The following is a 21,681-nucleotide window of genomic DNA, read 5'->3' as shown; positions in this document are numbered from 1 at the left end:
TTCATTCAAAAGGCAATCTAAAATGAACTGTTTTCTGTAACATTACAAAAACAATAAGCTTAGTTTGCAGCTTAGTTTCCATATATGGACTGTATGGACTGGAGAGTGAATGGTACATGTTAAACTTCAGAATTTTCCCCACTTTTGTGAGCAAGAGTATGATGTAGCATGTAAACAGTGTTATTTTCCATGAAACGGGCCATTTAAAACAACAGATGAATTGTGGAAACCATGTTAACATGAATGAAATCAGTGGAATCTATTTGCTGGATGTTACTGCAGCAGGTTTTAATGTCAGATGAGGGGGCTGTGAGTGATGTAGACTGCTCCAAATATGAGATAAAGCTAACACTAGAGCTATTTGGTGCAATGATATGCTGAGAACATGTTTTATATATAAGAGGTCTTTTACCAGACCACTGTGATCTCAATGTAAAAGATGGCACACGTACAAGGTATTTATATTTATCTTTGCACAAAATGTTTGTTTTTTTTTATCTCAGGGTCCTGTTAAATCTGACCAAGTTAATTTATCAAGCTAACTTTCAACAGCTAAGTTATTAAAAACTAGATTTTTTACATATATTTTGCAAACATGTGATCATATGGTACGTTCTGAGACCCTTTAACTGAATGACACTGAAATGCCAAACAGGTTGTGGATATTAACTAAGAACATATGGTGTACAATCTCCAAAGTGTTGTGAAATTATTTAGTGTAAAATGATACGTACCAAGACTCTCTAACTAAATTACACTGAAATGATTAAGAGGTTCTAACTATTCAAATGATCAAAAACATGATCAAGAATATACCTCATAAATATTTAGAGTAACAAGGTAAGAAAATACACAAACTTAAATTACAACATAATGTCATGCATTTAAGCAGGAAAGTAAATTGACACAACATATTATCACATTACCATACTACCATTATTTGTACCACATATAACTCTGTTAACATCTAGAACCTGTAGACCACTGCACTCTTCTCGGCTGCTCTCTGGAAAGTGAGTAAAAAGTGCAAAATGAGAACGAGCTGTCTAACAGGCATTTTAGAGATCTAATTACATTTTGTAGCTAAAATTTGATAACTCAGAATTTCATCTTATGACGGGTAGATCACAGACATATTTTGTCTGTTATATGAATGATCTGCCCTGCGATGGACTGGCGACCTGTCTAGGGTGTATCCTGCCTTCCGCCCAATGACAGCTGGGATAGGCTCCAGCGCCCCACCGCGACCCAGAAGGATAAGCGGTTTAGATGATGTGTGTGTATATGAATGATTAACGCTGATATGAATTAGTACGGTCATATTAGTGGACACTGTAAAAAGGAATTTATTGTGTGCCTTATTGTGCACCACACCTATAAAGTAGATCTGCAGAGAAACACTGAGCGTTGATGTTGGGGGGAACTAACGTATCATTTTATTCCAACAGTTAAGGTGGATCGCTAACTATCACTATCGTAAATGAAGTTAATTGCTTATAGTAGGATCCTGCAACAGATGGCTACAGCAAATAGGGAGCAGTGTCTAGCTACCCTACAAACAGCAGTGTAATAAATCTTCAGAACAAGCAATGTTAACAAATTTAGAAAAGTTTAATTATCTACTAACTGGGAGTTTTCGCTGACAGCATCCAGAGTCACTTTATGTCAAGAAGAGGAACGCGAGTAGTTTGTGTATGCATATTGCTAACTCTGATTGGTACTTTGGCAGATTTGACATCACCTGCACCAAATTACGTCCCACCCAACTTAATTTGAACTGAAAAAAATGTCAGTAAAAGTAATTTCAAAAATCTCTAAACGGAAAAGGCCACCGCATCGTTTATCTGCCAGTTCATTGTGAAAAATATTTAAAAAATACAGATAATAGTTAGAAGAAAATCATGAAAATGAGTAGATGGACACTTTTCCAGCCTCTCTTTATCCCTTACAATTAAAAGAGGCTGTTTTTGTTTCTGTGCCTTGAAGACTGATAGATGTAAATGAGCTCTGTTCTGATTGGCTGCACTTTATTGTGCCTCATTCAAAAAGCACTTAGAGCCAAAAACTCGCTAGAACTTCAGTATGAATAGGCAGTGCTAAACTGCTGTAGCCTAAATAGGTGTAATGAGTTGGTTTCTGTGACATTACAAAGACAATGAATTCAAAATGGGCTGCTTTTGCATCATGGTTTCCATGTATAGACTGGGTAGTGAATAGTACATTTTGAAACTTTGTCAACGTTTACATAAAACTTCTTAATAAAACTTTATAAAAAAGAGAGAGAAATTTTGCTTTCCATAATTTGGGACCTTTAAGCAGTACTTAAGTTGCTTAAATTGGCAAGCTGCCCCTGCTTCACCTTTTACAGTTTGGCACTCTGGTCCTGGTGCGCTACAAAAACCCCCCACAGACAGCTACCCTAGATTCCTGACACCTGCAGATATTCAACAAAACAATAGGATAGTGGAATCTGTGGGGAAAAGTTAGCCCTTTCCTTGCATAATGTTATGCATGAGCATCTAGGGGCGCACACGCGCTCTGTCTTCAGATTTGTTTGGGAGATTTATTGGCTTAGAGCTCCCTAGGTCTTTTTGCAGGTCCTCTCAGCAGGCTCCCTCTCCACACTCATTTGTAGGGACCAGCAGACCTCAGTGGCTCATGTTTAAACATGGCCGCTACAGCGCTATCTAAACAAGCCCTTCAGGCTCAGGCCTGATAAGCCCTCGATAGGGCTTGCCTCTGCTTTTAAACAAAACCAGACAAATGCGCTGGGAAATCGTATCGTCGCATGTTTACAATGTCTTTAGCCACTTCACACTTTTGTACACAATATCTTTAAGGACACCAGTGATTAGAGTAACAATAGAGGAGCTCGTGGGTTATGGGTGTGTTGTGCCTGCGTTCTTCTCCTAGACCCTGCGCTTCCATCCGTGTCAGTAATAGGGCTCCCAGTTATAGCCCAGTGTCAGCATGAACGCTGCATTGCCAATTTATTGAGTTTGCGGGGGGTTGTGTGGTAGAGCTGGTGAAGGCAGAATAAAACTGCACACTGCTCTGGAAAGTCACACACTGCCCTCACAAACAACTGACAGGCTCAACTTATCTGCCTTCATTTCACCAAGCAGAATTTCCGTCTTACCTTTTACCATTCAGAAGGCTTCATTCTGCCAACCTCATCAGTCCACGGTGAGGTGAAATGCTTTCAAATTAGTAAGGAAAGTCTAGGTAGTGCATTTGAAAAGTTCAATCCATTTCCATTTAGATGAACGGCTGCGTGGGCACTTTTGAGCAAATGTGACATTTTAGTTAGGTTAACATATTGTGTATGTTTTCAAAGTCATCATCTGTGAAATTACAAAACCACACCAGCACAGAGAAAAGAAAGGAGTATATGTAGAAGGTCAATAATGTCATTACTAAACAAGTAAATTACTGAGCAGCCTTTTGCAACCATTGCACTCCTTGCGTTTGCCTGACAGACAGTTGTAATTGTCGAGATGTTCCAATTTAGAATGTGGTCGAGGCAGCTGTGCCCTTCACAAACTTTCAGCAGAAGGTTTATTTGCTATAGAATTTCCCTTTCTTGCAAAAATAAAAGCCAGCGAGTCTGATCACAAAAAGAGAAAGGATGAGAGAAAGAGAGTGAGTGAGTGAGTGAGAGAGAGGGAGGGAGGGGGAAAGAGAGAGAGAGAGAGAGAGAGAGAGAGACTCATTCTTTATGCTACACTGCACACTTCTCTTCTTGTAATGGATGGTCCCTCCAAGCATTAGGCTCTCTTATCATTAACTCTCATCACTTTCCCTCTCCTTACACAATACGAGTCCATTCTTATTCTCTCTCTCTCTCTTTCTCTCTCCCCTCCTCTCTCTCCTTTAATACGCTTGTGAGTCTCTCTCTCGTTTATATCTCATTTTCAGACTCAAGTCCCCTTCACCACCAGCCCCCTCTGGTGTTATACCTGCTGTGCAGTGGAGTGGAAATGTCCTCCCAGACTGTTCACTCTCTCGAGCCATGCTGATTCAAATAAGCCAAGAACCATGTGAATGACCTGTATCTGGGGTACTCATTTAAAAAATAAATAAATATATATATATATTTTTTTTTTTACATAAAAACTTTAAAAATAATAAAATAAAAAGTCAAATATCAAATACACACACATATATACATATGAAAAATGTGTGTGTGTGTGTATTGTTTGTACATTGTTTACATTGTTTGTAGATGGCGGCAAGTAAGGCTGCCGTGTTGCGAGCTCCCTTTACTCCTTTTAGTTTTTTGTTGTGTTTTTTTGTAACCACTTTTGCACTAAATTTCGCCAGCACCTTCTTTTATGACAGACAAACACTTCTGGAAATTAGATCAATGATCACTCACCGAAAACCCGCCTTTCAGTTTCTGAACACATTCATCTGGCCCAACCAGCCAAGGAAACGCCACAGACACTGGAAAAGGGGCAGGAGAGCCAGCATTCTGGTCAGGCTGAGACAGCGTGCTAACTGCCCCCCAGTCCCCAGCATACTACTGGCCAATGTACAGTCCCTGGACAACAAAATCAGGAAACTCAGAGCTTTCCAGTAAGAGACACAGGAATGCTGCGCTTCCACATGAGCTGATTACTTTCTATCCTTGTTTTGAGGTAGATCACGCCGCGCTCCCAGAAAATGGCTACCCTGTGGCTGATGCATGCAGAGCCTTCAGCTGGCACCTGGAACTGACGGCATTCCTGGACGTGCCCTCAAAGCATGTGCACATCAGCTAGCAGGAGTGTTTACATACATCTTTAACCTCTCTTCAGTTCTCCGTGCAGCTGGTGGGCCAACTCCAGGTGGTACGGATTGGCAACATCCTCCTCCACCTCCTCTTCCTCCTCCCTGACCCCTCACACCAAAGCTCCTCAAGGCTGTGTGCTGAACCCTCTCTTGTACTGTCTGTACACCCCCGAATGTTCAGCCTGACACAGCTCCAGTGTCATCAAATTTGCAGATGACATTGTGGACCTGCAGCAGTAATGCGGTTGCTGTACCAGACTGCAGTGGTGAAGAGGCAGCTGAGTCATAAGGCAAAACTCCCTGTTTACCAGTTGGTCTACATCCCCACCCTCACCTATGGTCATGTGCTTTGGGTAAAGACTGAAATAATGAGATTGTGGATACAAGCAAGAAGACATGAGCTTTCTTTGCAGGATACGGCTTGACAAGGTGAGGAGCTCAGTCATCTGGGAGGAGCTCAAAGTAGAGCCACTACTCCTCCACATTTAGAGGAGCCACTTGAGGTGTGTGACGTGGTAAGGTGAAGCCTACCCCATCACCAATGAATACCATCCCTTGCACTATAAAATATGTGTGTGTATAGATGTACTTACCTGTGTCTGCCTGTGAAAGGAGAATTAGCAAAAGGGGGACAGCAGGGAGACCTACGTACCTTATCCTTATCGGGAGGATCCACCGATGGGGAGAAAAGGGGGGGGGGTGTATTCCTCATCTAATATCCTGTGGGAGGAAAAAGAAAATAATTAAGTTGCTATAAGTTAATGGGCCCAGACAATGTATATACCGGTAATAAATTGTTTAACCTAGGTTGACTGTATAAAGCGCTATTGTTTGTTTCATGTGTAAACCACACTGTTCTAACCTCATGGTGGGGAATGGGATCTCTGAGGGTGGGGCTTTAGACTTAAAACGTGGGTTCCTCGGAAAGGAGGCTACTTCTCCCTATGACTCTGTTTGCCACAGGGGACACTAGCTGCTCATAGTGACTAATGTAATGGTGTGGGGGAAGTTTTAAAAGTGAGTTGGCATGACTAAGCCTGATGCTTAGTACATATTGTAAATACCTTAACTTCCGTTTATTTTTTGTTTTGTACAGTTTGTTTCCTGTTTTCACGTTGTGTAAATAAACTGCTTGCTTGTGCACTCTACTTTTGGTCTTGCTCATCCTATTGTTTCGCTCACCCTCGCAGACCTTACCAGTAAGCCACACGTAAAATCCAAAATCCTTTTCTCGGGGTTTAACATCTTCACAAGGTGGTTCAGGCATCTGATTAGGATGCCCCCTGGCTGCCTCCCATTGGAGGTTTACCAAACATGGCCAATTGGGAGAAGACACAGAGGTCGCCCCAGGATCTGCGGGAGGGATTATATCTCCAAGTTGGTCTGGGAGTGGCTCAGGATCCCTCAGTGGAGGAAACTGAAGGGGACAGGGTCATCTTGGTATCTCTGCTTTCTCTACTATTTCGAGGCACCTCTAAGTCATGAGGTGGTAAGCACAGAGCACTGAAAATTACATTACTTTGCAGAGGGGAAAACTAACCAAAATCTTCCAAATTTGAGGGCAAATATGAGTGTTCCACCGTTTTTTTTTTATATTGCAATCGTTCTAACTTTGCCTTTCTACAATAGAACAATGTTTTTTTTTTTATTCCATTCAGGCACAGACCCTTGGTGAATAAGTCAAGGTCAACAACGAATATGAAAAACTTGATAAGAGCATGAGGAAGAAGCCTTGAGAGAAACCAAAGCCCGAAAACCATTCTCATTCACAAGTCGTTATATTTTCAAGAGTGGGCAGAACCCCTTAGCATCAGTACATAGATGCCGATGGTAACCATTTTCAGAAATTTGGTGAACACAACAATCCTGAAGACTTCAAGGTACAAGGGAACCCATCTTCCTCTCTGTGGCACTGAATAGGGGAATTTTGACATAAAATGTACAAGTAGAAACAGAAGGACTCGGATGATTCAAAAGAAAGCAAGAAATATTCAAAGCACAGCCATAAGAGCAACATCAAGGCCACTACACTCCAACATTCTATGATCAACAAACCTGAATGACCTAGTAAAAGGGGTAGGAGGACAGCACCAACATGAGTTTACTATTACCCTATGTCTACAAAAGCTTAGAGCACCTTTATCTTTATTTAAAATATATATATATATATATATATACACACACACACACACACACACACTTACCAAAGGCCTGGCTAGTAGGTGTTCAGCTAATAGATTGAATTGAAGATTTCTGTCGGCTCAAGTACTGACAAAGGTTATTCCATAGCTGAGGGGTTTTATAGAAAAAGCTTTGTTCCTCAATGTAATTTTCATAATCCATAATGGGTGGAGAGTTCACTCAGACACTGTGGAGCAAGATCATTTAGAGCTTTACAGGTCAGTAGTAGTATCTTTCAATCAGTGTGAAAAGGAGGCCAATGTACCACTGATATTATAAGGCTAATATGATCAAACACTGGTTCTACAGTAAATTGACTCTGGTAAGGCTGGAAAGCTAGTGCCTTGTGTGCTAACTTGAGCTTGTTTAGGCAGTTGCTGGTAACTAAACAGCAAAACATTATAGTTGTCCAGTCTAGTGCTGAAAAATTTCTCCACATCATGTGCAGAAAGTATATTTTGTGGACAAAACTGGTCTAGCAGGCCTGGATAATCCCATGGGTTTTATGGGCACATGCCCAGGGGCCCAAGCCTTTAGGGGAACCCCATGAGCAATTATGACAGAATCTAAACAGCTGTGTTGATTCACGATAGGAACAGTAGGGGAAAAATAAATTTTCAGTTGTTTTCATTGAGTTATGGCTGATCAGAATCCTGACACTCTATACATCTTTTCTGAATGCTTTATTTTCCCTCCAAACACAGCTTAGCAACTGTTCCACTACTTGCCATAATATCGGTCAAGCTTTCAGTTTTCTTTTTTTGTTTTTTTTTTTAAGCAGTGAGCTAACATTAGTTACTTTGAATGTACTGTGAATTTGAAGCTCCAGATGTTCTAAAGATGTGCCTGGGGGGTTTCAGAAAGTGAGAACTTCCTCAGGGTAGAGGATGCCCATTTCCAAAGCTAAATACAAAATACCAGCCAGCCAAGTTAAAGAAAAAAGTTGCATTGTCCTTGTCGATAGTGTGAACTGTCTAATTATGTTCATGAAATTAAGAGGTAAAACATAAATTACAAATACATAAATAAATAAATAAACAAATATTTTCAATGCCTGCTGTGGCAGTATGCTTTAGCTAAGGATGCTTGATGGCTTGGTGTTTTACATTTGCGGTTTCTTCAGTCTTTATTATGTACATTTCAGCTGTCTGATTTTAGTTTGTCGTCTATACATTTCATGATCACTTATGAAAAGGTAGCCAAGTAGGGGCCCATCAAATATTTGTGAAGATCCAGGCCGTAATTCTAATAACATTACTTATATGCATATAAAGGTGACTAAATAGTGAAAAATTATTATCTGAATGAAGTAGGAAGGAATTATTCACCATACAGGTTTTGATGCTATTTATACAATCCTTAAATGGTGCCTGGCAACTAGTTTGGCTAATACTTGCTAATGCAATGCTTAGCAATAACTGCACCCAGAGGCGCCAAATATAAGGAAAATAGCAGTGGTCCAACAATAGAGTCTTGTGGGACGCCATCATTTTTTTTTACATTATTATATTACATTTCTATATAATTTTTACATTAATAGTATAAATAGTGTAACTGTAGTCTTTTGTTGATTGCAAGTATTTCTTAAGCCTACTTTCAGCTTGATGAGTGACATGCTGTGTGATGGCACAATGTATTGTACTGAATGTGAAAATATAAGCAAAAAAACAGCTAACAAAATTACTCCATTACTGGCCATCCACTAATATATAACTCCTGAGTTATTTTTCAATTTCATGACTTTACGTATTTAATAAGTGAATATATGAAATTGTGCCAAGCACAATCTAAGCCTAGATTTATGAACCTTTGAAATACTATAATGCCAGCTAATTCCAATCACAATGCATTCAGCACTTACTAGTGTAGTATGTCCTAACCAGCCAGCTGGCCTGCCTCTTCCCAGAGCCTCAAACACTCCCTCGGCAGTGCAAACCCAGTGCTCCGTCTCCACTGAGTAATAACACTCTGGATCTGCTCATCACCTCAGCTATATATACACGCTGACCCCTCACCTAGTTCCTTGCGCAGCATTGCACCTATCCATGCGCTCTGCCATTCCATCATTTTCAGTCTGAATTGCTGCTAGTTAGCATTAGCCTTTGTTGAGTTTGTATTGTCATTTTAACATTAGCATTCCAGTTTGTCTTCCTGCCCTTCCCTTGTTTACTTCCTGGTTTGTATTCTGGCAGTTTTTGGTTTTCTGTTATTTGTTTTGTTTGGTTCGGTTCCTGTGTTTCAGCCTGCTCTACTGTGTTCACTCTTCAACTGTCAATAAGCCATTAAAGTGTCTTTAATGGTTTATTGACAATGGTTTATTGACACTTTTAGAACACAAACATATTAGACCCAGAACCTATTTGTTCTATATCCCTGATACTCATCTTCTCACAACCTGGATATATTTCTGCCTAGTCTACCTAGTGCTGTCCCAGGTGCTTCAGTTGTAGTAATGCTGCAGGCAGAGTTGGGAACATTGATTTGCAAGCAATAAGTGTGTCTCGACATTTGAGTCCCAAGTTAATACAGGCAAATCTCAAGTCAAGTTCCAAGTCAATACAGGTAAGCTTCAAATTAACTTCCGAGTCCTTATCAGGTCAGAATGCATTCTTCACCATTTTTAATGAAATTTCAACATGTAACACCCAGACAGCAATGGTACTGTGATAAAGCGTGTCCCTCAACCCCTGCTATATGCTGTAGTAGGGGGCACACTCTATGGGTAGTGTCGGGTGAATGGTCTAAGGACCTGGAAAAAGTTAGGCACGCACAAGAGATCTTCTCTACGTCACCTTTATTTATACACTGACAAGTACAGCTATTTACATGTTTACAAACATGTGCACTTAATACAAAAACGAAACGGAAAATAACAATCTCTACAACCAGAGAACATAGAGGCCATAAATTATATACACTCATCACAGTTCAGTCAAATACTGTGAGCTGAAAGAATCTCCCCCTATACCACTAGTAATGCTGCTTATATGCAGGTAGCTCCTCCCCCAGAATAAACCATTATGAACATGGGGTAAAACAAGAGTACTGAATATTCAAATATATTTACATACAACAGTAAATATATTTTGTTATCTCCTTACTGTTTAAATTCACAGTCATGGCATCATAAACATTCTTTTAGAATTACAGTGTACACCTATAAACAATTTTCACTTTTACAGGTTTTATTCGTACCTCCTCTTTTACAGAGGATGGACTCATCCAGGTAAATAAAACTCAAAAGAACTCACTGAGTTCTCTTTTCAGTTCTTAGAGATAAGGATGATCAGCCCACAGGTAAGTGTAGGTAAGTACATACAATAGTCTTTACTTGTGATGTGTAAGGAGTACTGTACATCATCACAGGTACTATGACTAAATTCATCATGTTTTTTTAATTTACAATTTATGTCAGAAACAGTTAGATAGAGCTAACAAACTCCTCATCGTTTTGGAGAGTCCTGAGTGGAGCCTAGTGTCATAAGCCAGAGACTCAATGTGGCCAACAACCACCTATGTTTATAGGAAGGGGCCATTAGACTGACAGGTAAAATGACAAACCATAGAATAATATTTTTTGCACAACGTGTATGACTGTCAATAGGTTCTACAACAAAAATCACATTACAAAACACATTATGGTGCTAGGTAACATTAGCTGTACTTGCATTGTTTATGTCAGTAAGCTGTAATGTATCGGTGCAGGCTACCAGTGTTGGGGAAGTTACTCAAAAAATAATGAATTACAAGTTATTCATATTTTCCCTTAACATAGGATTAAGTCACTTTTTGGAAAAAAGTACTCTCAATACTCTTTACTTCTGCAATTGAAAACCCAATTGTCCAGTTCAGTAATTTATTTTTAAAAGAACCAATCACAGAAAACATTACTTGAAAGACTTTTCTGTATCCCTACCTTTTTACAAGACAGCTGTTTTGCTGTCAGTTTCTTATTAACACTATTAGATGGTTTGACAGATTGCTTGCTGTGTTAACAGTGCTGCTCATATTCACAGTCAGCTGATGCACATATGACAGTCACAGATAATACACAGAGGAAACGTATGATTTAAATGTATTATGTGTCATTTATGTTAAAGATTTATAAATAACAAGTAATATGTGTAATGCATTACACTATTTTGTTACAGAAAACTGAACTCCAACTTAATAAGTCTCGACTGTGACCGAGTAAGGAAGATTAGTCTTTGTATACCAGTGCTAGCAAAGTCTCTCCTACATAGGCTGCAGCCCTGACTTTGGGACACAACTTGCACATATGCAGAGGTTTACAAGAGAACAAGACACAGGTGATTAAGAAGATGCAGAATAGGGCTGCAACAAACGACTAATTTGATAATCGAATAATCTATCGATTACTGAAACGAATAATCGATTATTCGGATTATGGATCACTACATTACCAAATAACTTCTGTGACTATTAGCTTTTAAATTTGAGGTTGTTTTATGCATTTGCTAACTAACGATGAAGACAATAAAGATGAATAACATTCAAGAAATCATTGTTTTAATGAACTTTCCTGCTAATACAAAAGATAAAAAAAATAAAACTCCAATGTATTTTTCCCATCAAAATTTATAACCAAGGATGTGCAAAGAGGCAGCAATAAAATATAACAAAACTAAATCAGTTTTTCTTTAATCAAGTAAATAAAATCAATCTAAATTTAAATGTTCAATTTAAACAGTGCAGTCTGTGCTCTGTGTATTCTGTTGTCTGTCTACACTCTGCTGAAACTACATTCTACAGTCACAGGTCTTTATTGAAACGGAGGGAAGTCAGTATCTCTGCATTCTCTTGTGAGAGTCTCGCTCTCCTCAGAGAGCGGATATTCACACCGCTGCAGAGAAGATGTGCTCTGATGGAGCGGAGGGAAAGTGGCGAACGTTTGTGGAAAATTTGTTCTCTATAAAGAATTAAATTTGAACGATTTTGTGTAAACACGTTCAGCGGTAACCCTTTGTCCAGCTACCCTGTGTTCACGGAGAACTACCTTCTTAAACTGTTTGCGAGTGGAGCCAAACGTTCACGGAGAACAGAAACCTGTTTGTAAACGCTCTTCTGTGTTCGCCGAATCGCGATGTACTGGTGGCCTCGACGTTAAGACGACGATGCACTGTTAAAACTGTAAACGTTATCTGGAAAGTGAACAGAGTCGCTGTCAATAATAGTTACTTGCTTCTCTGTTTCAGCTCCATTAACGATTCCAGAGAGCAGCACTTCCAAATAGAAAATGTTACAGTTCAGCTCAGAACATGAAGTAGGACGGAATTTAATATTAGCATTAGCGAACTAGCTCGCTAGCACAACTATCGCCGCGTCCCAAACCACACGCTTCTGTACATCACACTCTACACTAATGAGTGCCCTTCTAATGCTATATGCGCTGTTTTACACACTATTTAGTGTGCTAGTATGCGATTTGGGACGCGGCGTATCTTACCGAGATGAATCTCCTTCATCCCGACGAGTTTCCTCTTTAGATGCTCCATCATGGAGGATGTGCTCCTGTGCCAGCTAAGGTCGGCTTTACAAATAGCACAACTGACAACCTTTTTTTCTGAGTTTAGCTCTCACACTTTTGAGGATTTTGTTCTTGAGAGCCATCCCACTGTTGTTAAGTCTCCAATAAGCGGTAATGTCAACGTTTCTATTGAGCGTGAGAAAGACGCGTAATGACGTCACCAACTAATCGACTACTAAACTAGTTGCCAACTAATTTGGTCGTCGATTTTAGTCGACTAAGTCGAATAATCGTTGCACCCCTTATGCAGAATGGCATGAGACAATAGCAGGAGTGCATGGACACAATAACCAACACAGTGGCTGGATATGAAAACAGGCTCCAAGAGATATCCACAAGAAATGCATTACTTTTAAAGAATACATCATTCATAGGGGGTCCCAATTGTCATGTTTATTCTTTACCTCACGGTCTCTCCTCAGGAAACTGTTTTCTGCTGACTTCAGTCTGAGACAAAATGGAGAGGCAAAAAGGAGACAAGAAAACATTTTGTCATTTGTAAACAGTAAGACTCCAATGCAGGGACGTGTAGAGAACCTTAATGGGCAGGTGCTTAAAGTCAAAAAGGGGCATGGACCAAGTTTTTAAAGCACCAATAAATGCATAAGCTGTTTATTTATAGCAACAACCAATTTCATGCAGAGCATATGAAGGAATCTTACAACAAACCACATCATATAACATGATGAGATTGGCATATCAAAGTGAATTATAATTATTAAGAAACCATCAGACAACCTTAAAATATAGATAAGGATACTATCAAATCAAAATGTCAAAATATAGTTAAAAGGTTTATATATTTACATGCACACTAATGGTTTATCACTTTAAAAGCATTCTAATGTCAAGATCTGTGTAAGGGCGTAGTCGACCCAAGCTTAGCAAGACTAAAACATGAAGGTCAATACTGGCTGTAGTGCACAACTGATTCAGTCTTGGTGTCATTATGCAAAATGTAAATAAAAACAAAATGCAATAATGTGCAAGTGATTTAAACTCTATATGTAATTGAAAATAGTACAAAGACAACATATCAAATGTTGAAACTGAGAAATGTTGTTTATTGAAAAATATTTGCTCATTATGAATTGACAGGGACAACAAAAGGTTGGTAAAAAAAACAAAAAAACAAAGAAAAAAAACACCTTGTGGTTGATTGGTAACAGGTCAGTAAATTACTGGGTAGAAAAGGAGCATCTCAGAGAGGCTGCTTTTCATTATCTACGGTACACAATATCATTAAAATATTCAGAGAATCTCAAGAAATCTTTGTATGCAAGGGACAAGACCAAAAACCATTTTTTGCTGGCCATGATCTTTGAGCCCTCAGGCGGCACTACATAAAAAAAACAGACATGGTTCTGTAGTGGAAATTACTGCATGGGCTCAGGAACACTTCTGAAAACCACTATCTGTGAAAACAGTTTGTTACTGCATCCATAAATGCAAGTTAAAACTCTTAAACGCAAAGAAGAAACAGATATAAACAGGATCCAGAAATGCTGCCACCTTCTCTGGGCCTGAGCTCATTAAAAATGGACTGAGGGGAAGTGGTGAAGTGTCCTGTGGTCCAATGAATCAACATTTGAAATTCTTTTTGGAAATTATGGACACTGTGTCCTACGTGCTAAAGACCACTCAGCTTGTTATCAGTGCAGTTCAAAAACAAGTATTCATGATGGTATGGGGCGCATTAGTGCACATGGCATGGGTGACTTGCACATCTGTGAAGGCACCATTAATACTGAACAATATCTACATGTTTTGGCAACATATGCTGCCATCTAGACAATGTCTTTTTCAGGGAAGGCCTTGCTTATTTCAGAAAGACAATGTCAAACCACATTCTGCATGTATTACAACAGCATGGCTCTGTATTAAGAGTGTCCGGGTGCTAAACTGTCACCCACTGATAACATTTGGTGTATGAAATGAAAAATAGGACAAAGGAAACTGTTGAGCAGCTGAAATCCTATATAAAACAAGAATGGGAAAACATTTCACTTTCAAAACTTCAGCAATTGGTCTCCTCAGTTCCCAAATGCTTACATTTGTTAAAAGAAGTGTAGTCTTTTAAGAGTGTTGTTAAAAGAAGAGGTGATGAAACACAGTGGTAAACATGCCCCCGTTCCAACTTTGTTGGAATGTGTTGTTGGCATCAAATTCAAAATAATTCTTTAAAAAAACAAAATTTCTCAGTTTCAACATTTTATATGTTGTCTTTGTACTATTTTCAATTACATATAGGGTTTAAATCACTTGCACATCATTGCATTTTGTTTTTATTTACATTTGCACAGTGTCCCAACTTTTTTGACAATGGGGTTGTATATAGAAAGTGCTGCATAAATGTCAAAAAGACTCTGAGTCAGTTGAGCACCACGGCCAGTATCGGCCATGATTTACATGATTTGCATATCATTGCATTCTATTTTTAATTACATTCTGCACAGCATCCCAACTTTTTTGGAAATGGGGTTGTAACTACATGACACCAAAATCAACAAAGGTGACAGTAAAAGGCTTACTCAATTGGGGGAAGGAAGTGACATCACTCTAAGCATCCCTCTAAGCATTTTGTAAGAAATACAAAAAGAGATGCAAGAAACTGGGATGTGAGCATATGCTATGTAATTGAATGCTTTTAACTGAATTAAAACATAACTCACCTAATGAGCATTTTCTTTTCTTCATTCTGTAGCACTAATGCAAAATGTTTCCTCTCTTTAATGATATAGGAAGAAAAAGAAAAAAAAGCCCATTTAGTTTCCAGCCAATACCACCTGGAAATAAATCTTGGATTTCTGGAGGACTTTTGCTGCATCATAAAGGGATGTTTTTCACTTTAAATTCAAACTTTTAACTGGGTGGCAAAACAAAGAGAAAAATTCATACCAAATCCCACTATCAACATGTAAATGAGAGGAATGAAAAGGCTCATCAGCTGGTCTAGTAGGCCTGAGCTGGACTGCCTAATTGACTTCATCTGTTTATTAAAATCAGTATATGTGGAATAGAAATAAACACATAGAAATAATACATACACTGAAATTACGTTAGCTGTTTAATTCTCCACTAACTGCAAACCGTTAATTTTTATTTTTAAGTAATTTTAGATGTCAAGTTGTGCAGTACGTTGAAACACTGCACATAGCACAGAGATGCATCCTTTGACTCAAATTGGCTTTGATGCAGGACTATGAATAATTCTATCTGTGGTTAGTAAAAGATTTAAGATGGCAGGAATAATCGCTCAGGGAAAGTGCAGCTAAGTTGTTCTGTGCAAGATTTCAGATCAAACCGTACACTTTTATGTCAACCAAATAACTGTTAAATTCACACAGCAGCCAAACAAGCATTAACGTACTGTGAAGGTCAATTTGTTTCCTCTCTTCAAACAATTGAAGTTACCTGGGAATAGGTTCTGAGCTGGAAAATTCCCAGTTCCCAGGTGTCATGAATGCAGCATTAGAGCAGCTTGATTGTCCACAGCAGGAGACTAATTGAAAGTGATAAAGGATTAGGCTCAATCAGGACAGGCTTCAGCCTTAAAAATGCCTCCTGTAGCGTGCTTCTAGGTGTGAGTGGCTGTGTGGTCATGGCAAAGGTTAGGGCTGTTGTGAAAGCGGTAGTACTTTGTTGTTACTTGCACAATGCCTTTACTTTTGCACACAACACATTGGGGACTGGCCCGCAACCGCCAGTGAAGCCAGACATCAAACAACCAGTCTCTCAGGCTTTACCCCTTTAACAATGCAGTGTTGATGACTATGAGAATGTGTCATGTGGCCTCCCTGGTATTAGTGCTGCTGACTGTGCAGCTATAAACTGCTGTTTTGATGGGCAACAGTGCTACTATGGAAAGGGAGGTGAATATTTGGTGAGTCTTATTTTACTTGATTGGTGTTGTAGCTGCTGTAATTGCAAAAAGACTGTCTTCTGTTCTTTCCTAGTGACTGTAAAATGTACAAGAGATGGTCAGTTTGTGGTAGTGGTAGCAAGATATGTAACTCTACCTAGACTGAGCTTGGCTTCTGTCTACCTTCTTGGAGGAAGTGAGTCCTGTTGACTCTAAGGCTACGTTTACACAGCAGGTAAAAGTGGCCCAAATCTGATTTTCTCACCAAATCTGTTTTTTTTTTTAAATGTGACCTGTATCCGACATTAGTCCAAATAGATCACACTTCTAAACGGACCCGCATGTGCAAAAGAACCATGTTTCATGTTGCTTCAAGTGGCGCGGTCATCCAGAGGTAAACAATCATGACTGCCAGCGAATGCAGGTCTGTTCCTGGAGCTTTCAGTTTCTTTGCGAGTATCACAGGAGCGATCATGAAGTTTCAATGGTTGACAGCTGGGCTTATCACCCAGAATGTGTTCAAGCCCAATGTGTTTTGTTATTTGTCCACAGCCACTTCTTTGGTCACTTTTCCACCTCGGTCTCCTATGTCGGCGTTTGAAATCTCTTCAAACATGGAGCGGTTGCAGTAATCGCCTTCTAATTTTTTGGTACAGAAACATCAGCCTAAGTGTTTATGAGGTCTTAGCAGTGCAAAATTATGACAAATGTCAAGTTGGATTTATGTAAAAGTCACATAAATTCCGTTCTGGCTGTTCAGACTGAGTCACATTGCTGTATATCAGATATGGATTGGATTTTAGTACCACATACAAGTGTTTCAAATTGGAATTGAAAATGTCAGATTTAATGTGTTTTTTGCTGTTCACACTGCCACACAGATAACACATCTGTGTCACATATAAAGAAAAAAGATCGGATTTGGGCCACTTTTACCTGCTGTGTGACCAAAGCCTAATACTGGCTTTACTACATACCAGTTCCCAGTGACTGCCTGTGGTACCACTGTAATGGTTAGTATGTTTGATAAACTGATGTGCTTCTGCTCATAAATGTCAATAACTGCCCTTCATCTTCTCTACAGGATGAAGGTAAATATGTGGTGACAACAGAATGGCATCCTCTCATGAAGTCAGAATTGGCCCTTTTGGTGCGATCACCAAAGACAGCCATTATGAGCGTAATGCAAGGCTTGTCTGTTGGTTCTTTTTGTTGCCTTATAAGTGACTTGCTCTATTCCACTCTTTTCTGACTTCTCTTCCAGGACTAGTCTGGAAGCACTTGTTGCGGAAGTCAACACTGTTCCTCTGCCACCTAACATAGCTGTATCTGGACACCTGAGAGTGGAATTAAGACTAGCAAATAGTGGCAACGTACTACCAAGGGATGTGCTGCTGGTAGGCTAGCAATTCAGTTTTAACTTGTTTTGGATTTGGGCTGAACTACCTAACCTGTAACTACTATAGTGATGCTGACTACCCAGTTACAAAAGTTCTGCAGGACCCTGTGTATGTGGAAGTCCATGTCTTGGAAAGGACTGATCCCAATATTGTCCTCATGTTGGGACGCTGCTGCACCTAGCCCTCTCAGCCTTCCTTAGTGGGACCTTTTGGTTGATTTGGACCTTTTGAAGCTGCCCACCTTCTGACACTAGTCCTATGCTTTTGGACCAAATTTGAATAGATTTTTCTTTGCAGATGCCCATATGAGGATGATCGTTACCTGACCACCTTAGTTGCTGTAACTGAATCATCTGTTCTACAGTTTCCAACTCATTAGAAGCGGTTCATTCTCAAGATATTCACCTTTGTACATCCTACATCAGTGGCTCCTCTAAAGGAGAAGGTAGTGGGTTTTTTGTAGCCCAGTGTGAGGAAAGATTAATGTGCTATGGTAGGCTGAATTTACAAGACGTGTTCTCTTTTCTTAGGTCTTTATACACTGCAGTACATCAGTATGCACACTATCACAGATGGATTCTTGTGTTCAGACCTGCAGCAGAAGAAGTGAGTAGCCCTCTTAAGCAACATGGCTATATTTGCTTTTACTGCAGAACTTTTGCAGAATTCTCTCCTTCCCCTTTCCAGGAAGGGATCTTGGGCCCAGCAAGGATGTTGCTCGAGAAACTGTTGTGTCCAGTAAGGAAATCATTGTTACCTGGCCCCAAACGCAAACATAAATTTAGTGTTTATCGCCTTTGAAAGCTTGGCCCTTGCATTTACTAAAACGGTATACCAATGGTATTTCCAAACATCTGAACAATTAAGATGATTCAGAGTGGTTTGATGTGAAATGCAGTTTTAAAGAAACCTGATCAGAATTGTGCAGTGTTACTAAAAGCTACCTCAAATGTGTTGCATTAGTCTGATATGGAAGACATTGAGTGTGTTTACATGCACGTAATAATTCAATTATAATCAGATTTCTGTAGTTATCTGATTATTTGAATAATCATGTAAACAGCATACTCTGATTTCTTATATCGGAGTAAGGTCTAGAAATGCGATAGAGAGGTGGATTTTAGCTCAGTTATCAGATTTCTCAGTGCATGTACACTCTTACACTGATTTCTTTCAGATTTCTCAGTCTGCATATGTGTGGAAACAGACCGTGGTACCGGAAATAAGCAAGCAGCGTTGCCATGACATGGCAGCAAAATACTTTTGGAGCAACTACATGCTTGACGAAATAAAAAGATTTAATTATTCTTCATTCTAGATATGTTCATATTTTCAGGTAAAGTGGCATGATGCCTTAATAAAAAAAAAGCCATGGCATGAAGTTAGTTTTACATGATGTTTATGTCATGTCTTCAGGGAGTTTATTGGCCAGTTGTAAAGCAGATATCTGATTACTGCTTGACTCATGTAGACCAAGAGTTTTCCCCTTGTCTGATTACTCAAGTGCATGTAAATGTGTTGATCGGATTACTGACAATCTGATTTTCTGCAGTTATCGGATTAAGTGCATGCAAACGCACTCATTGAGAGCTTTAAGAGTTTTGGCTTAAAGAGTTTGGCTTTTAATATATTTTAAAGTACATTAATGCTAGAGAGGTACATACAGGGTGTTAAAGTTGAGTAGGTAGAATTAAGAAGCAAGTGGTCTCAGCTTAAGTTTAAATGAGTACAACTTCCAGGTCCCTCCTTGCTCTCATGTGCTCCAGCTCTGCCTCCAAAGCCCCTCCCTGCAGAGGAAGTAGAGGAGGCAGCCATGCATGTGCAGTCGAGCAACCATGTGACTAGCACACTTATTTCAGTGCTTAGATGTTTGACAAGAGTTGTGAATAGTGCTAAATAAGCAGTATACCACTTGAGAACAGCTAGCTGTGAGAGCATAGGCAAACAAATATCAGGCCAAACACCAAGCCAATATGACTACCTGGGTACTTCATAAAGATATTTTCATTAACTTTCAAGAAAACTAACCAGTAGCCTTAGTATTGGAAACAAGCTAATATTAGCCCAATAGCAACATCACAATAATATGTGCTACAGAGTGACATTACCATCTCAGCTTTATGGTTTAAAATCAAGCAGGAGCTTTGACCTGTCCTGCTGAAATGTGGCTAACTTGGCATCGGATTTTAAGGCCTTTCAGGTCACGTAGCTCCCTCTGCCTTGTTTTATCTCAGGCTCTGTCTAATTCTTTTTGCTTTGCTTTTTTATTTGTCTCCATGTTTTACTTGTCTCTATTGTGTATGCCGTTGTTAGCAAAGGAGAGATGGGCAGCTTTTTTACTTGCTGGTGGTTGTTTATCCACCAATTCTTTTCCTGAGCGTTTCCTGAGGCAATGCGTGGGGGGAAGGGCTGCTGCCCGCAACCTGTGCACAAGCAGTGATTGACACTCTGTCAGACATTCCTTCTGGCTCTGATTGGGGGCAGTGGATTCTTGCAAATGGAAGGTGGAGCCAGAGGAGCCTGATTTTTCTTCACAGATTATCTCTCATGTACCACTGTCAGGACATAGTGACAGTTTTAGCAAATATAACAGTTATGAACTTTTAATACAGATTACCTACTGCAGCTTTGAGGCACAATAGTACCGTTATCAACATTATACATTTAATAGCTCATGTACTCGAAAGACATGTAACTTCACCTGTGTGAAAATGGCTGTATTTGCATTGCAGACACTGTGATGCCTGGTTGCTCAACTGAATTGGACCTTGGTTCACCACACTGATACATCCTGTAAAACCTCTTTAAACTGTGGTCAGTCTGATACATGCAGGAAAAATTTATTAGAAAAAAGCATAGGCCTTGTTTCAGGAAAGTGCTCCTGTAGAGTTTGGTGGTTTCTGTTCTTTCTGCCAGGGTATCTGGTTTCTAAGGTTTTACTTTGAAATCTAACATAGAGGAGCCTGGTTCAATGTGTTAGCTCCAGCCCCCTGTAGCAAATGGTGTTTGTTAGCTAGCTAAGCATTTAGTAATGTCATTTATAACATTAAATTCTGTCTTTTAAACTATCAGATTATTTCAATTGACCAACATATTCAGAAGTTTACTAATTAATTATGGCAAAGCTTGGTCTATAAGGCAAGGCGCAAGCTGCAGTTAAGACCAACTTGGTATGCACCGAGTATTCACCAAAACATGTATCCCTGTCTGAATTACCATCTCATTGTTTAGTTGTGTCTCTTGGATTTAAATATGATCTTCTGTTGAATCAAGAAGGAGGACTGATTTCATAGTGGAGGTTCTATACATCTTGGTGGAATTGTATTTTCTGGAATTCAAGACTATGTGCAGTATAATAGACACAGATTATAGTTATTCATCAACTACATTCCACTGTCAGTTGCTTCACTTTTAATCTTCACTGAAAATAATGCTTCTTGCTTTAAGCATACCTGTAATTTTTTTTCCAACTGGTTCGTAATGCTTTCATCCATAGGCAAAGCAGTGCAACAGCATAAATAATGATGCATAAACAACATAACTGTCTTTTTTGTCCATTTGTAACATACCTCATTCTCCCACACACCCACCAGAGCACAAGTTTCTGAAATGTTAAATTATTGACAACGTAAAGGAGGATTGTGAGATATTGTCATAGGATGGGATTAGATTTTTTTGTATATAGTGTAAACATATCCATCTAAAGTATTACAGGAAAACTCTTCTTACATTTACCATTTATTCTTACCAGCTACCATTCTGGGAATTACCACTGCCACACAAATCATTAGCAGAAAGTATACAGAGGCAGTCTCTATTGACTGCATACACTGAAGGGTAATTATAGGTGATACTGAACACACATCTGAATGTGATGTTATGGCTAATTAGTTTTTTCTGAACTGTGTGTCAAAGAG

At 39.4% G+C, this 21,681-nt stretch overlaps 1 protein-coding gene across 1 annotated transcript; it reads left to right on the top strand.

The window, feature by feature from the left end:
- Window positions 1-6,087: 6,087 nt before the first annotated feature.
- On the top strand, window positions 6,088-20,208 carry zp2l1 (zona pellucida glycoprotein 2, like 1). Its single transcript, XM_036572781.1, is given in 13 exon segments — window positions 6,088-6,213; window positions 17,318-17,377; window positions 17,449-17,467; window positions 17,470-17,544; window positions 17,589-17,731; window positions 17,734-17,772; window positions 17,808-17,935; window positions 17,937-17,996; window positions 18,062-18,209; window positions 18,295-18,370; window positions 18,452-18,502; window positions 19,531-19,632; window positions 20,078-20,208. Coding segments are annotated over 13 exon segments (1,158 nt in total).
- The last annotated feature ends 1,473 nt before the right edge of the window (window positions 20,209-21,681 follow it).

The sequence above is a fragment of the Colossoma macropomum genome, unplaced genomic scaffold (genome assembly GCF_904425465.1).
Source record: "Colossoma macropomum unplaced genomic scaffold, Colossoma_macropomum, whole genome shotgun sequence".
NCBI classification, from domain to species: Eukaryota; Metazoa; Chordata; class Actinopteri; order Characiformes; family Serrasalmidae; genus Colossoma; species Colossoma macropomum.
The sequence above is the reverse complement of the archived record's forward strand: the minus strand, read 5'-3'. Positions and strand labels throughout refer to the sequence as shown.